The following is a 17,216-nucleotide window of genomic DNA, read 5'->3' as shown; positions in this document are numbered from 1 at the left end:
TTCTGCCAGAGGCTACACCCTTACACCGTTCTTCAAAAGTGCATAAGATATATTACCCTAATTACATCAAGAAAGAAATCGCTGAGAAAAGAAGATTTTAAAAAATATGGCAAAACAGTTCAAATTCAAAAAAGAGGCAAAATGAACAGGGCAGCTCAACATCTGAAATGATTATTCTTTCAGAAGAAAAACCAATGGTCAGAAGAGTATACCCAGTCTCTCAGCAACGTAGCTACAGATTATTTGTTATGGGAAGTAACTAAAAGGATTAAGCAGCCTATGACATCCATTTCTCCTATTTTAAAAATTGACAGAAACTGGACGAAAAGTAACATTGAAAAATCGGAGGCGTTTGCTGCACACTTTAAAAATATTTTCAAACCAAATGACGGCTTTGAAAAAAAAAACGAAGAGAAATACACTATTATGTAGATTCTCCACTTCAACTCGATTTCCCGTTACGAAAATTCAAACCGTATGAAATTTGCTCAGTCATAAAATAACTCAATATCAATCCTCACAAGTCTCCAGGCTATGACTCTATTACCGGAAAAATAATTAAAGAACTTCCGAGAAAAGCGATTATCATTCTTATATACTGAGAATCGTTTCGTTTAAAAGAGCCCAGCTAATTGTAAACCAAAACTAGGAAAGCCACTCACCCAGATGACCTCATACAGACCAATAAGCCTCTCACAGATTGTTTTAAAACTGATTGAAAAGCTTCTTTTGAAAAAACTGCAATAATTAGTCGATGAACATTCTGTAGTACCTGCTTATCAGTTTGGTTTTGGGCAGAAACATAGCACAATATAACAAGTCCACAGAGTGAAATGCTACGGGAGTGCTTAGAAAATAAAGTTATTGTTCAGCTAACTTAATAGATGTCAGTCAAGCGTTTGATTAGACGTGGCATACAGGTCTATTAAAAAAAAAATAAGATTTTGACCCATTCTTTTTACCCTGAATTGACAATCTTTTAAACCGAACTTTCCAGATAAAATATCAAGATAATCTTACTAAGCTACATTCCATGTAATCCGGAGTTTCTCAAAGAAGTGTACTTGGCCTATTTGTAAACTTCGATATACCGCTGGCATCCCAGAAAACGAACATCTCAAATTGAAACTTTCGCAGATGATACTGCAGTTTTGTCAGTCCACCAAAATCGTGTTCGATCATCCCATTACTTACAACAGAGTTTAGATATAATTACAAACTGGTGTAATAGGTCATAACAAATTAACGAACATAAATCAGTTTACTTATCGTTTACATTAAATCAAAAGTATCCTCCCGTTACATTAAACAACGTTCATTTACCCCAAGTAGCAGAAGAAAATTACCTAAGCATGCGCTTAGACAAAATGCTTACATATAAATCCCACATTTAGACGGAGAGACAGCAGGTAAACTTAAAAACAAATAAAATAAGGTGGTTATTCTAATTTAAATCAAAACTTAGTTTGCAAGCACAGCAAGTAATTCAAATTTGAAGACAATTCAATGATATCAATCAAAATTGTTACGAAAAATTGCAAAACCGCCTTGGTATGTATACAATAAAACGTTGAATCAAGATTTGATTATCCCAAGTGTCAAAGAATAAATGATCAAATTCAGTTTAATATTATTTTTCAATATTATATTACCCAAACTACCTTGTGGTAAACCTTCTTAAATCTTCTTGTTAATAATTATAAAAATGTGTACAGACAGACTATCCTGTAGCTATATTTAGGTTCTCGAATTAATTGCGTTAGTGTTAATTGTTAACAGCTAACTCAATTTTAGTTGTTAATGTTGCCTGTGTGTATAATATTTACTTATTTGTTTTCTTAAATTTTAAATAATTAACTTTTGTAAAAGAACAATACGGTAACAAAAAACAATAATTTTATGGACCAACTTAAGTATCAAAGACAGATGTTATTTTGTGCAGTATGACAAACAATTACATTTAGGAACTCTACTCTTACAAATAAAGAAGCAGAACATTTTAAAGCTAAATATTTCGTCATGAATGTGTTAAATACTCTATTGCTTGGCGTCTGTCTGGCCGACCAACGACGTCTCAGTCTATTGCCCTTTCTCATTTCTCAACAATTCAACTCCCTTCCCAGCTCCGCACTCCCACTCTGAAACAGCTGACTGTTCTCTCTCTCTCCTTCTCTGTCTCCCTCTACACTCCCCTCGCCTCGCTCCCAACTCCCCACTCCACTACTACCAGTTCCCCCTGACCCTGGCCCTAGCTAGAGCAGTTAGTTGAATTCATTATTCACTCTGTTGCCACAGCTGGACGAAGATTGGTCTACGCGGCCTTTGTCGTCAGTTTTAGAGTCTATTGTTGAATAAGTTCAGTTTGTATTGCAATATTAATATTGTTTAACTAGTAGAGTTTTGGACATTGTGATATTACTGTGCAATTCATAGGATTATTTTACGAGGACTAAGACTTTAAAACGGTAAGTCAATTTCACTTCACAAGAAACCAATTATAATCTAAACCTGTTTATACCAAACTTGTTCGAAATCTGTTTTCGTCGTCGTTTGACGAGAACATAGTAATTTACTTGTTATAATCCTGTTGCAAAGTATTTCGCCAATATAATAAAACTTGTTCAGTTACAGTTAATGTTTATATAACTTATGAATTAACTTAACTTTACGAAGAATCAGGTATAGTTGTGTTTGGCGGCAAATTGACAGTTCCATTACTTCCATCTTTTATACTATTTATATTTTCTTTCTAATAAAGTCATGTCCTCTTATTTTCATTGCTATTTTTATAGTATGTCTATTTATTAAATGCAGAGTTAATACGTTATAGGCTAATCATCTATTCAAATTATTTAAGCATATAAACCTGTAGTGACACAAAGACAAGTAGGCATGTCCTTAAAGTGTTATTATATCATTTGAATTATTTCTGACAATATTATATATTTATTTTATTTTCAAAATATGACAACAGAACATTGTAATAATATTATTTACTGGACCTCAGAAAACTCTAGAGATAAATATTCTAGTGACAATAGAAAGATTATAGAAACTAGCTCTTCTTCCTCCACTTCTTCTTCATGATTATTTGTTCATTTGTAATTTCTTTTGTAATATAATTAACTTTTTAATCCTGAACATCACGTTTTCATATTATAAGTTTTAATGTTGTTTTATCAACAATCCGGAGGGAGGTGTTTTGTCTCTGCAGAGACGGAACCGACTGTCACTGTCATAGTTTGTCCCACCTGATCGGCGTGAAAGATCAGCTGGTTTGTTAACGGTTTGTATATGCCATCGTAAGGTTAAGTTGTAGACTATGCCCTTTGAGTGCACAACCATACAGAGATAAAACCAGGAATTGGTGAAGTGACAGTCTTTGTTGTAACCACAATTATATTATCAGCTATAATGATTCCTACTAATTGGCTGTGGAGGTTATGTAAGAATAACGATAAAGTAACCCATTATGTGAAGGAACGATTGTCATGGCCATGCAGTCAGTGGCGTATTCGTGTGGGGGGATATGAGAATTTCACCCCCCACCCAAATATTTTGATGAATAATAATTTTTCTATTCCGTATCCCCCAACTGTCCGCTGTTTGCTTTGCCGATAAGAATAACCATCCCCCCCCCCCCCCGATAATAATAAGTTCTAGGTACGTTAGTGCATGCAACCAGGCAGATGCCTCGTGAAGCCGTGAAGTCAGTCGTCTGTATCGTCTGCAATCGCCACTCGCCACGTGAAAGGAGAAGTGAAACTCGTGCCAGACTCAGACAGTATGCTGTTTGTACTTTCCCCGCCCTTGACACAAACTAGATTCAGGAAACTCCGTCTCATTAACGGATACGCGGTGATGTAACGTGTTAATTTAACCCATTATGAGGGTGACTAAGGCCATTGTGGCATTCACGATGTCTTATATCGTGTTCAAAAATACGATAGTAAGGCTGTGATTGTTAAAAATATAATTTGATATTGAATGAACACTTTTATGTGTTGTTGAAAAGTTACAGGGGAAACCATAATATATAGAAGAAGGTGGAACAGGACCGTGGGAGAGAATAGCTAGCGCAGCGGTGACCGTTTTTTGTAAGAAAGTTCGGAATTGTTGCCTGCCGCATAGACCCGAGCCCGGGACAGGACAATAGCAGACAAGGTGGGGTCTGAGCCGGGGCCATGTGACCCCAATCGCCTTTGCCTAGAATACACGCAGCCACTGGCTCATATGAATACAAGGTCTACTCGGCCTGGTCCTGGTTACAATAGAAACCAACCAATGTGTCTGTAGAAAGGCAGACTAAGGTACACCTGATGTTGACGAGGATCATGGGACACAAAATATTTATTCAACACCTAGGTCTGTTTAAAATGCTATGTTTTCATCATACGTTCAGTGTTGTCCACATTACTTTGAAGATGGTGGAACAACTTTGAACTTAATATGCAGATTTAAATATCTTCTTATCTATATGGAATGTCACAAAGTTTTCTCGGAATTCTCATAATTTCTCTAAGATATTGAGCTTCTTGAGTAGGTTAATTAATCTGCTTATACAAATACTGTACAGAAAGGGTTGTTTCGAATTTATGAAATAGTGTGTCTCAATTAGTGCATAACAATTAGTCAGATTTTAATGAAATTACAAACTTGTGTGATTGCAAACATCGATAATATACTTGAATCCAAGTCCGGTTTGAGTTGTTATGAATTAATTGTTAAAAGAAAGTAAAACATTCCGTGTAGATTAGCCTACGAGTGGAATGACGATGCCTGATAAATGGATGTTGTGTTAAGCCTGATATCACACGTGTATGGCCCTGTTCAATGTTTCCGTACACGTGGATCGATCGGCCTTGTCAGAATAACGAGATACGCGTAGCTGTGGCGTGTAGACTGCCTCCTGCTCTTTCTCACGCGTAAACAATGCCCGCATCTACATTCCTCCCAGGTGGCGTCTAGATACTACATAACCATGAGACATTTACATAGAGAAGTGCTAGATACACCAGAAACTGTCGATATCCATGTACTCCGTTCTTCATTACGAGACCCTAATGTTGCACTTGGGTGGTTTTAACTTTTTCAGTCGAATAAAAAACGTAACTTATAAACTAGAACCAAAGTCTAGGCCAACTGTAGGTATTTTTAATGTCATAACGTTATTACAGTCTTCAAAACTTCAATACAGTACAAGAATATAAATACTTATACAACAAGCACTATTCTTAAACTAACAACGTTTATTCCGCACTTACAAACTAAAGAATTATGCAACTCAATACGAAAGTATTGTTGATTTGTACATAACTAGAAACTTGTGAACCAGCCTTGATGGCTACCGAATGTTTTCAGCGGGCTAGTAGAGACGAGGGGAGCGACTCCCTCGCCCCACCCTATTACATTCCAGTGCCGTACCCAGTGGGAGTACACAAGTTATCCTCCCCCCCCCCATCTAGATATTTAGAACTTTTACTGGACTTAGTGAAGAATTTGTTTTCATGAATGTAATTTCTATTTAAGATTTGTAGATTAACAACTATTCATTATATATTGTCTACAAAAGTGGTCATATATGTATATGCCTCCTTTCCCGAATAAACTTTTGTACACACTTTGAATGTTCAAGGACATACAGTAATATGGCAATAAATACTTTGTTGAATTATTGATAACATACCAAACACTTTAATCAAGTTTTGTGATTAAAAATGGGTTGATTATTTATAATTTCCTACTATTTAATTAGGTTTTAGCTTGCTGTAGGTCATGGTCTCCTGTGGAATATTTCGAAATGTTGTGTCGTTTTTCTAATTTTTCATATTCGGTTCAAAATTGTAATTTGAGAAGGCCTATTGAAAATATTATTAGGGCTATACATATTCAATTTTATTTCAACGAATCTATTAAATATAACAAGCAGCACATTTATTGTTGAGATGTAATGTTAGATTACGTTCGGATTCTAGTAGTAACAATTGTCTGACGATTATGTAATGGGGGTCAAGTTGTTCTCCATTGTAAAAGCACATAAATGTGATCGATAATGACGGTAGTGTAATTTATTCTATCAGTTTAACACGAATAACCTAGCGAACCATGAAGCACATGAATGTATTCGATAATGACGGTAGTGTATTTTATTCCAACAGTCACGAGTAATCTAGTAAACCATGAAGCATATGAATGTATTCGATAATGACGGTAGTGTATTTCATTCTATCGGTTTAACACGAGTAATCTAGCAAACCATGAAGCACATGAATGTATTCGATAATGACGATAGTGTATTTCATTCTAACAGTTTAACACGATTAATCTAGCAAACCATGAAGCACATGAATGTATTCGATAATGACGGTAGTGTATTTTATTCTAACAGTTTAACACTAGTAATCTAGCGAACAATGAAGCACATGAATGTATTCGATAATGACGGTAATGTACTTTATTCTAACAGTTTAACACGAGTAATCTAGCGAACAATGAAGCACATGCATGTTATGGATAATTGCCTTAGTCTAATTTATTCTAGCGGTTTATCTTCGTTTAGCGAAAATTCATTTATTAAAAAAAAATATGTTATAGATGTATTGCCAATAACATCTATAAGTCAGTCTAACATGTTTGCACAATATTCTGTAAACAATCATGAAAAAACTTATTTTGTTCCGTCCGGTTGCCTGTGCGATAACTCTTGATAGAAAGGTCCAAGAGACTTTTAAAGTTGGTACGTAGGCTCCTCTTGGTCCAAGGGATAATTTTTATCAATTTTGGGATGAAAAGGTCGAAGAGTAGTTCGGCCGTCCATGTATTAACTCTTTCGTTACATTCTTTAGAGTCCTTGTATTCCGTGGTAAACGTTTATTTATAAAAATGTATTTAAAATGTTGTAAGTTCCTAGATAATAATAAAGTTATTGCCTCTAATCTACGCATTCTTTATCATTATTTTCAAAATTAAGAGGCCTAAGTTACACTCTGTCTTGCAAGTCGAACCGTGACTATGAATAAAACTTTGCTACATACTCACTTCATACATGGCCGCCACACCGCAACCGTTACTTCACCCCTGCTCTGAGCCGCGTACTGGTGTCATGGCGTAGGGAGACTACTTTTATTTTTATGTGTGGAACAAATGTTATAAAATATATCATCCTCATAGAGAGAATAAATAAATTATTCTAAATATTTAATAGATGTGATTTATGTTAACATTGTAAAGTTGCGATTTTTATAAAACACTTTACTTTGAATTAAAGCTTTACTACTTCACAAGTACGTGGTATCTGTACTTGTTTGTTTTACTTTTACATGAAGATTACATAATATGATATTAAATTAACTTAATTAAATAATAATTAATAATTACAGTCCAACCAATATGGCTTGCGAAAGCGTTTGAGTCAACTAGGGTCCCACGGCTTTCGGGACCTGAGTACTTGGATCTCGAATGAATATAAAAATATGCCATTATTTTCCATACAGTTTTTATTTGGGTGAATTCAGCGGTAATGTTCAATAGAGCGATATTTCAACTCATAATAGCAGATACCGTCTGGATGCAGTGGCATCAGTAAAATTGCAAGTGTTTGCAATACTTTTATTTTCAATCGCGCTAACTTGCGAATCCCCAGTGAATACCGTGAGATCCTAAGAACTGTTTCAAATCCGATCAGTGCCTCTTACTGCAATAGACCTTTTAAATTATGAAATAAAGGGAAATACTCGTATGAGTAGTAAATTATCGAATAGGTTTATGTATTTAATATGTATTCATTGCGTATTAGTTTAGAAAGAAACTCAACATCACAACAAAAATGAAGGAAGATCAGTGTTTGCCTTTTTACAATGCTAGCTAGCCATACGGAACATTGGACTAACACAGGGTATTATATTACCAGATTCAATGCCACCTTAACCTTTAACGTCTTTGAGAATTGTATTACAACCATCACACAGTTAATTATAGACTGTGGCTTTCCTTGCCTAACTTCCTGAAACTGAAACCTGATCAGCTGAGAACACATGAGCAGCCACGTGACTCAAAGTCAGACGGGCGACAGCTGCTGTGGTCGCCCTGGACCAGATGACGATGACGTAGTGAAGTCTCCTCTCCGCCGCGCCACCCCACCGCTCCCGGTTTCTCTGGTTATGTCCTGTGGGCCGCGACTAAAACTGGATACTAATACGTGGAAGTCGTCGTAACAATCGGGATTCCCAACCCGTTCCTTCCTCCTGGTATTTCAGTTTCCCGGAAATATCTTTACGATATTAGTTTGTTACCTTCCAAAATAACAGTACTGGTTGGTTTCTATATGATGAAATAGATCCGTTAATAAAATTAGTTCGTTTGTTGTTGTCTTGGTACCATATATGAATATGAGAAATGTAAAGTATTTATTTTGCTTTTAAAAAAAGTACAAACAAAAAGGTTTTAAATGAGACAGCAGGTCTTTGGTGTGAAGAACAATGAAGCAACCTTCAATAAACCTTCATGGTTCAATGAACAATGCTTCATTAAAAAACAGTGACATTTGTATCAATACTAATATTTTTGTTTTATTCTGAATTAAGTATCAATAATAACAAAATCACAACACTGTTCAATGTAGTTCCTTTATTAATACATTAGTTTTATGAACTTAATTTGCCTTAGATAACAATAATTAACCCTCATAAAAAGCACCTTAGAGATTCTGAATTCTTTATCATATCTACTATTTGTTAGGCAGGATGTGATGGCATGTTGTTAGTTAAACATTAAGGAAGTATATCTTGGAAGCATTCTCCCAATTAGTATATTCTGTAATTATACTAATTGTAAGAGGTGGAGAGACATTTATTACACTTCTCTCAAAAGAGAGTACATTATTGACAAAAAAATGCTTTGATGGAAGAATTAATGGCTGGAGCTATGAGACTAATAGTGTATCAAAACACATTTCCATAAAATACTAATATGTGTGAAAGCTGTTACTTGGGGACAGGAAATCTTACAGAATTTAATTTGTGCTTAGGACCTAACAGATCAATACAGAAATGACAAAATATATTTGTTTATATCTGGCCTCAATGTACATAACATTACACACAGTAAAATTATATGGGATAATATTGTAGCAGCCAATCACCTGATTATTGGTACAATTTTATTACCTAACCAAAATATTTATTTTTAATTCATACAGGTTTGCTATCCAAAATGTTGGTTCATTAAATCCAACATTGATTGTTTAAAGAAAACTATTTTTTATCTTATATCAGTTATTGCTTTTGGTTTGATTGTATTTAATTAATTATATTTGTGGTAATGTGCTGCTTAGTTTCATTTTCACTTCATAAATATATTAAATTAAAATAAAAAATTTATTACAAAGTAATTAAGGTCCAGTACATAAGTTACAGGGCTGATTTATTACATAACTATTCATGTTGCAGATCTCAATATGTCTCTGGCCGGTGTACAAGCTACCAAGAACTGCTACCAATATGATAACGATGATAAGGACACTGTTGATCACTCAGTTCTTATTGCCAACTCACTGTTTGAAGAGTTCACAGTTCTTAGCATAGAAGAGTTAAGGGAGCAGATCTACTCTTGTTTTACGTAAGTTAATCCTCCGATATCGAGGTTATTGCTGGTCCAATAACTTAAGATCTGTGGAGAGAACAATCTATTGGGATTTGATTTTCGATACAACGAACCCTCATGCTACTAGGTCAAAAAAATTTATGTAAAATTATTTTACTGTTTTCTTACAATTTAAATAAATTTGTGAATAACATTAATTATTTGTTTTAAAATGTATTGTGTTGTATAAATAATTGTGCTAAGAACGTAGAAATTGTAAAACTATGGAGAAAACAAATGTATTTAATTTCCTCTTGACAGGATGCTCATGTGTGTCCTGACTGCTCAAGAGTATGTATATACATTTGTATATACAAATATACTCTGCATATTTGACGTTCTTTTTACAATTCAAATGAGTATCACAGATGACGCTCTAAAAAATCCCAAACTCAAAATTTAGATCGGCAGGTTACTCTAGGCTAGCTTACATGTTGTAGTTCTTCTCTCTTTAGAGAGGTTGCTATAATTTCCCTTAAGGGTACTTGTACTCATATAGTAATGAAAAAAAGATGTTCCTATGTATCAAATGTGGGTTGAGATGACAGAAGGATCACCAAGTATAGAATCATCAGAATGAGCTGGTTTCTGTCAAAAAACTACCCTTTCTGTAATATTCTTTGAGTCTCAACTAAAAGTATACTTTTGATTACTCCAGTCGCTGATATAATTGAGTATGTAACAGATGTGTGTACCACCTGGTGAATTATATTACAGACTGCTTGAAGTATGTGGGCTATTCTCTCTGTTTGGCCTTATCGTAGTTGAAGCACTTTCTTCGCCATTAACTTGTGTAATTAACTGATTATGTAACAGATGTGTGTGCTGGTTGGAGAATGATGTGTATAGATAAAAGTTAGATGATGTGGACTATTCTCTCCAAAGCCTGTGCCCTTATGGTCTCTCTGTCCCCTTTTAGAAGTACTTGTTATTTCTAGTTGCTAATGTAAGTTACTATGTAACAGGTGTGGTGTGTGCTGGCTGGAGGATCAAGTGTGTCTGGACTGTAAAGAGTGTGGAGGCTACTCTCTTGAACGGCCCTGCCTTAGCTGTGATGGTAACTGTGATGCTTTATGGAAGAGAGATCTGACCATGGTAAGTTTCAGAGCGGTTAATCACAAATGTTATATATTTAATATTGCTCCTTTGTTGAGATTATATCATTTTTTAATTAGAAATCTATCTAAAAGTTGATTAAAAAAAGTAGTAATACTCTTTTTACGCCAGTTGAAGTCCTCTCAGTTTTCCCATTCTCTTCTTCAATAAGGAACTATTTTTTAGGATCGGGGACTAATTCATTTTTTTTTTCAAGGGGGTACTATAATTTTCTAAGAATAGCCCTGGTTTACTAAACTCCTAGTGATTTTGTACGAGTGTATTTCAAATAAACATCCTTTGAAAGTTCCATACTTCTAAAATATACCAACAAATCATGCTTATATATTGATGTAAAGACAAGAGAAAAGTAACTGCAAAATTTGGACCAAACAGTTTTGGCCGTGATAAAACAATCCACTTGCTCATAAATCTATATCACTGCATCAACTTTAAACAAAATCAGACACAACGTCTCTTGGACACAACATTTCACACCCACACCATTTACTCACCTCCTAATCTCTCACCAAACACTTTTTGTTTTCTTAACTAAAGGACATAAAAATATATGTTTTGAAAAGATGACAGAGATAGAGAGCTTCATTAATCCAATATAATAGATATAGGTTTTTAAAGTATTAAATCCAAGAATATGTAATTTAGTTCCACATCATCATTGATAGCGTCTTGTGTGTGTGTGTGTTCACAGTTCGCAAACTCTTCATTCATTATAATGTAAGGTCACAATTCATTGTCCCAATGCACCCTGCAAGGTGCGTGCAGGAACCAAAACTAAATAATTGTATGCTGTAGATGGAGCTTATATTGGTCACTGTTAAATTACATTAAAATACAAAACCAATATTTAATTTTCATATAACAAATGACTCAAACCATCCACCAACACAAAAACGAGCAGTCTTCCATTCATTGATATATAGATTATTAAACACTCCTTTATCACAAGAAAAATTCAAAAAGGAACTTCAGTATATAAAAGATGTTGCCGTTTTTAATGGATATAAAACAGATTTAGTCGAACATATATTTAAAAAAGCAAAAAAGAAACATGACAAAAAGTCAAAAACAACACTTTTACCTATTAAAGACACAAACACAAATTGGATAAGCACTACATGGACAAATATATCTAAAGATGTACAAAAATCATTCAAAAAACGTACAAATAAAAACATCACATATAAAACAACAAGTCAATTGAAGAATAAATTAAAAAATCCAAAAGATGAAGAAGAAATTATTAATAAATCAGGTATATACCAAATTAAATGTGATGACTGCAACAAAAAATACATTGGACAAACAAGAAGAAAAATTCATACACGATATAAAGAACATTGCTCCCACATTAAATTCAACAGAAAAGAAAAATCTGCCGTCGCACACCACTGCATCAATACCGGACATACTATATCACAGAAAAACTTAAAACTATTAAAACATGTTAACACTCCAAAAATATTTAAATGCATGGGAGTCATATTACATAAATCAAACAAACACAGAAGATCTATTAAATCAAGAAGATGGACCAATTCAAAATTCAATATTACTAAAACGAAAATTACAAAAATAACATTCAAAATTTTATATAGTATAATACCAGTAATAATTTAATTATATTTACACACTACGCCACCCAAGACAAATTATTATTAAATCACATATGTTAACTATTATTAATAATCAAATTTACTTTTTGTATTTATTTTGTGATGTGTCTGATGAAGGTATCTTGGATATCGAAAGGCCTCACAATAAAATGTATTAAATATTGGTTTTGTATTTTAATGTAATTTAAATAATTGTATGTCCATTTACTGCTGACTTGCTGTATTTTCTTGCTATGATATTTTTATTAATATAAATTAATATGGCCTGTCTATATTGTAAACAATAAATTTTCTCTGTTTTACAGGTGTGTGTGTGTGTGTGTGTGTGTGTGTGTGTGTGCACGCGCGTGTGATTGCCCTTACACTAATAAAACATCCCTTATAATAATCACCAAGTGCTCTGCTCTAATTGCCAAACAATTGCTAGTTGCTTGTCCATTTCTATCATGATTTGTTAATTATGTCCTCTACATTAATAAAAGCTTTTATGATTTAAAATGCTTTTTGAGTTTGTCCTACAGGTAAAAGTAGAATAGTATTAGTGTTTAGTATATAGTATGCTGATGATTTTGAAATATATTTCATATTATAGTGCTATATTCTGTTTAAATATTTTACAATATTTTTGGCCTGGTAAAATAATTATTATCCTAGATATAATTTCAGTGTGCTGGGTTAATCTTCTAATACCCAATCTCAGCAAAATATTTTTGTTTATTGCACTAGCATTTTATTAGCAAAAATATTTTTCATTCACTTTTAGACAGGGGATATAGCCACAGTCATTTAACAATATACATTAGTTGTCATAGGTAGTATCATTTTTCCAAAGCAAGTCCAAAATATTTTAAGAATGTAATGATTTTGGAGCACTCTCTGTATAGTATGTACCAGAAAGGTTAGGTGTTATTTATGACACCAGCCATGTAATCTTAAGTACGAAAATCATAACTTTCAGATTAATTTATGTCTACTTTTAATAAGAAACTTATATACATTATGTCATTATTAGATGTCTGAGTATGATTTTTATATTATTTACACTGAGCTTAACATCTTACTGTGTCTCTATACTGGGGGATATGATCACTCTTAACAGTGTAAGGTGTACTAATGAGTCTGCTGCATCAACATGCTAAACTAACATATATGATAACTGGCTAGCTCTAATAATAATAATCTGTTTTCACAGAGTCATGCATGTGGAAAGGCCCGTTGGAATGGTCAATGTCAGCTGGAATGTTCAACATCAGGCAAGGGTGCCCATGAACCCCTAACCAGAGAAGAACAGCTGGTCTGTAAGCTGCTCAACAAGTTGGCATTGAGATCTTGAAATTTACCACGATTTAACTGTTCAATAATAAAGTTGTCATTTGCCAGTCAAGAATTTGGTGGCAAAAGACGTACTTGATAAGTTATGGAATGGTTTAAGTTCCTAGCGTGGCTATTGTATTTAGTTAGTTAATTTCTTAAGACTGGAAACATTATGATGTATGTTTAAGATTTAATTTTAAGTCATATAATAAGGTTATAATAAAAAACAGCTTGAATAAACTGATGATATTTCATCGAAAAATACACATTAAAAAAGTTATTGTATTCAACTTTAAAATAAAATTGACATTATTATCAACTTGTTTAGTTGTTAATGTATTTTTTTTTTTTTATTCAACAGGTAAACCCCCAAACTGAACTCTTTATAAATAAAATTATTAACTTAAAAATGCCATTTCTCAGTATTATTCTGTGACCTTCATGTTCTTAGATTTTGTGACTTTAAACATGTTTATAAAATTTAATAACATTTTTCCCAATATTTTAAATTTTATTTAAAATCTGTAATTCACTTAAATGTTCTGTTATCATTAATGTGGTTTCTGATTATGCCTGTCAAGCTAGAGTATAACATAAGGTGTAAATCTAGCTATACTAGTATTTATAGAGACATAGGTATTTATAATTTTGTACTTGTTTGTCGAATAGTTGTTTCTTATGTAACTTAATTTTCTTCTGATAAGATAATTTTTAATATAATAAACTGAATTGAACAATCCAGTACATCTCATTTTGTGCAATACCTTCTTCATATAATGTATTGTATATCTGTTTTGTACAAAGGGTAAGGTGTGAGTAGATTATCGAAGAGTATCATTGCAGTGTCAAGTTCAGTGATATAGTACACAGTTTTATTTATCATGTATAAACAGTTAGAAAACCGTTAATTAATGAATATAACATTGGGTAATAGAGAAATACAATGAAAATAACATTAAAGCCATTAAAACAAGGGTATGTTATGAAAAAAACATCATTTTGAAATTCATTTAGAATGTTAATATTAAATACTACAGTAAAATCTTTCATATTATCTGGCATATTGTGTTGCCAGGGTAGGATGGGTTACGTCAAAGCTGGATTTGGAATTATAATATAAAAGACACAAGTTGATTACAACAAATTACAGTAAACTCAGGGAAATGTGTAAAGACAACTTTAATGGCCTAGCATGCCTTTCAGGAAGGAAGCCATATCCTTGATTCAGTTAATTTGTGTTCAACCATTTTTAAAATGTCCGCCATACTGTTGAACATGATCTGCGTTCTAGCCGACCTACAGCATTAATCCCTGAAAACATTGATCGTGTGCGGTCAGCGATCAATGTGGACAATGGCTTCTCTTAACAATGCGCATTTTATGTCTGAGGATTTGGGTTTGAAACAATTGGTTGCGAAATTTCTCCCAAAGTTATTCTCAGAGGATAAACACCTACCCAACTTCTGGCTGTTTCTGAAATTAAAATATCCGCTTAAAGGAACCAGATTTCAAATTGTTAAAACTGAATGTAACAACAAAGCAAATGGCGATCCCGAAGGTGGACTTCAGTATTATCAAAATATCAGATCCTTTTTGGACACTCTTCTTCATATCTCCAATGAAACACAGTTCACAATCATATAAATGCAATTTTATTTTAGAAAAAAAGAAATATGTAATTTTCAGTATTCAAAACTCAGATCTTGACTTATTAATAAAGTAAAAAGAATACAACACCACTGGTGTCATAAGTTTCTAAAAATGGGTTAGGCTAGGTCATTGGAAGGAGACACAGTTGTCATCCTTATCTTACTCCTCACTGGATCCTGTCTCTTCAACCTACATGGAGGATAAAATGATCAAGCTTGCCCATATTTTTTCCTTGGTGGTAACAAAGCCGATATTTACAAAAAGTTTTATTGATTGTCATCAAGGCTGGGTATCGTGCTACTTATGACAGTTTTTACTGTATACACAGCAAAAACTCATATTAAACTTTAAAGGCTTTAATATGTTTTTATTTCAAAGTTTGCTATAATTTTCTAAATTCATGAATGCTGAAATTCATTACAGTAAACTAAAACTATTAGATAAAACTTTCACCACACCAATATAAAAAATGCTGTTAAAACATCAAATTTTTCTCATTGAAAGATACAAGTAAAACAAATAAAAAAACAAATATAGCAAGCAAGTGATGTCCAGGTTGAGGTGGAATAGGGATGATGGGTGAGATTACTCGCCTTTGGCTATATCAGAATAGATTCGCAAAACAAAGAACCAGAGACACAGAACTGAGAGTTGCCTTCTACTTAATACTGCAAATGACAAATTCAAAAAAACATTAACAAAATAAGTTGGGCCAGCACAAACTATTCTGGCACTCAAGGTGAAATACCCTTTTGCCGCCCCGCCCCTTTCACACAGAAACGCTTCAACAAAAACAGAAATTTATTCATGGAATTTTTTAATATAACAAGACTTTAGTTCTTAATACAACAAAATATTTCATGTATTTTTATTCATTCCAAAATAGTAATTTAATAAATAAAAACTTGTTTGAAATTCAGTAGAAAAAAACTTTATTTAGAAAAGTTTACATCGGATTAAAACTTATCTCTTACAGTTTTATTTTGTGAAAAAAACTCAATTCATTAAGTCTACGGTTTGGGCTGTCTTATTGATGTCTCTATTCATCTATTGATAGGGTGGATAGTCGTTTAAATCTTTACAGGATCATTCTCCAATGAATGTAAGTTTTGATTAAACTTCTTCATCACTAGCAACAGACAAAGATAAAATCAGTACACAGGAATCTTATAGTTAGGTACAAATTTGGGGCACAGTCAATAAGATTATTGCTGAATGTAATTCAAGACATCTTGTGGATTTGAGTGTTTGGGTTCGCTCCATGTTACTGCTTGAATTTAATTACAAAGTTCATTTCTTTCAATGTCTTCAGCATCTTCATTTGTCAAAAATGCTTCCAGTCTAATACAATCTTCGACCAGATGTTTGGTTGTAACCACAGTACACTCCAATGTATAGTTCGAGGACTTTAGATGTGCGCGTGACCTGGTCTGTGAGTGTGTGATGATGGGCGGGACGGGGTGGCGGGGTTGCAGCATTATGCGCTGCGTCCCGAAAAACATTTCCTTTGACTCATGGTTAAAACCCTCCTTTCAGGAATCGTATTGGCCCAAATAACTCATCGCACTCGCCACAATCAGTCTGTTTTTTGTGACAGTGCTGAGTGTTAGCTTGTGCTTCGCTAATTTACCGATAATGTCTGTTGAGTTAAAGTCAAAAGCCTTATTCATAGTCAGGCTCGCGAAATTGTGAGTAATGTTTATACGTTTCTGAAGGAAAGAGGCAGACCATCAAACTGTTAAAATTCCGTTGTCAAAGGCTCGCCAAAGAACTGCTGCAGCAACTGGAGTGTCAGAGCGAGTTGTGACTAAAATAAAACAGTTAAACTTAACAAGTTGAAGGTTAGTAAACATAGGTGAGGCAAGTTTTACTACACCAAAC

The 17,216-nt window shown here is 33.6% G+C and overlaps 1 protein-coding gene across 1 annotated transcript; it reads left to right on the top strand.

The window, feature by feature from the left end:
• Positions 1 to 2,259: 2,259 nt before the first annotated feature.
• Positions 2,260 to 14,426, top strand: LOC124362742 (protein pinocchio). Its single transcript, XM_046817484.1, has 4 exons — positions 2,260 to 2,465; positions 9,447 to 9,615; positions 10,605 to 10,734; positions 13,564 to 14,426. The coding sequence occupies exons 2-4, from the start codon at positions 9,455 to 9,457 to the stop codon at positions 13,702 to 13,704; spliced, it is 432 nt and encodes a 143-aa protein (XP_046673440.1). The 5' UTR covers positions 2,260 to 2,465; positions 9,447 to 9,454; the 3' UTR covers positions 13,705 to 14,426.
• Positions 14,427 to 17,216: the final 2,790 nt, after the last annotated feature.

This window comes from Homalodisca vitripennis, chromosome 5, assembly GCF_021130785.1.
Source record: "Homalodisca vitripennis isolate AUS2020 chromosome 5, UT_GWSS_2.1, whole genome shotgun sequence".
In the NCBI taxonomy this organism is placed as follows: Eukaryota; Metazoa; Arthropoda; class Insecta; order Hemiptera; family Cicadellidae; genus Homalodisca; species Homalodisca vitripennis.
This window is presented reverse-complemented; position numbering and strand designations above follow the sequence as displayed.

Excerpts from the sequence above, each read along its gene's own strand:
- LOC124362742 (XM_046817484.1), top strand. The coding sequence starts at position 9,455 with ATGTCTCTGGCCGGTGTACAAGCTACCAAGAACTGCTACCAATATGAT. Across the intron at positions 9,616-10,604 it reads CAGATCTACTCTTGTTTTAC|GTGTGGTGTGTGCTGGCTGG; the intron begins GTAAGTTAATCC and ends ACTATGTAACAG. Across the intron at positions 10,735-13,563 it reads GGAAGAGAGATCTGACCATG|AGTCATGCATGTGGAAAGGC; the intron begins GTAAGTTTCAGA and ends CTGTTTTCACAG.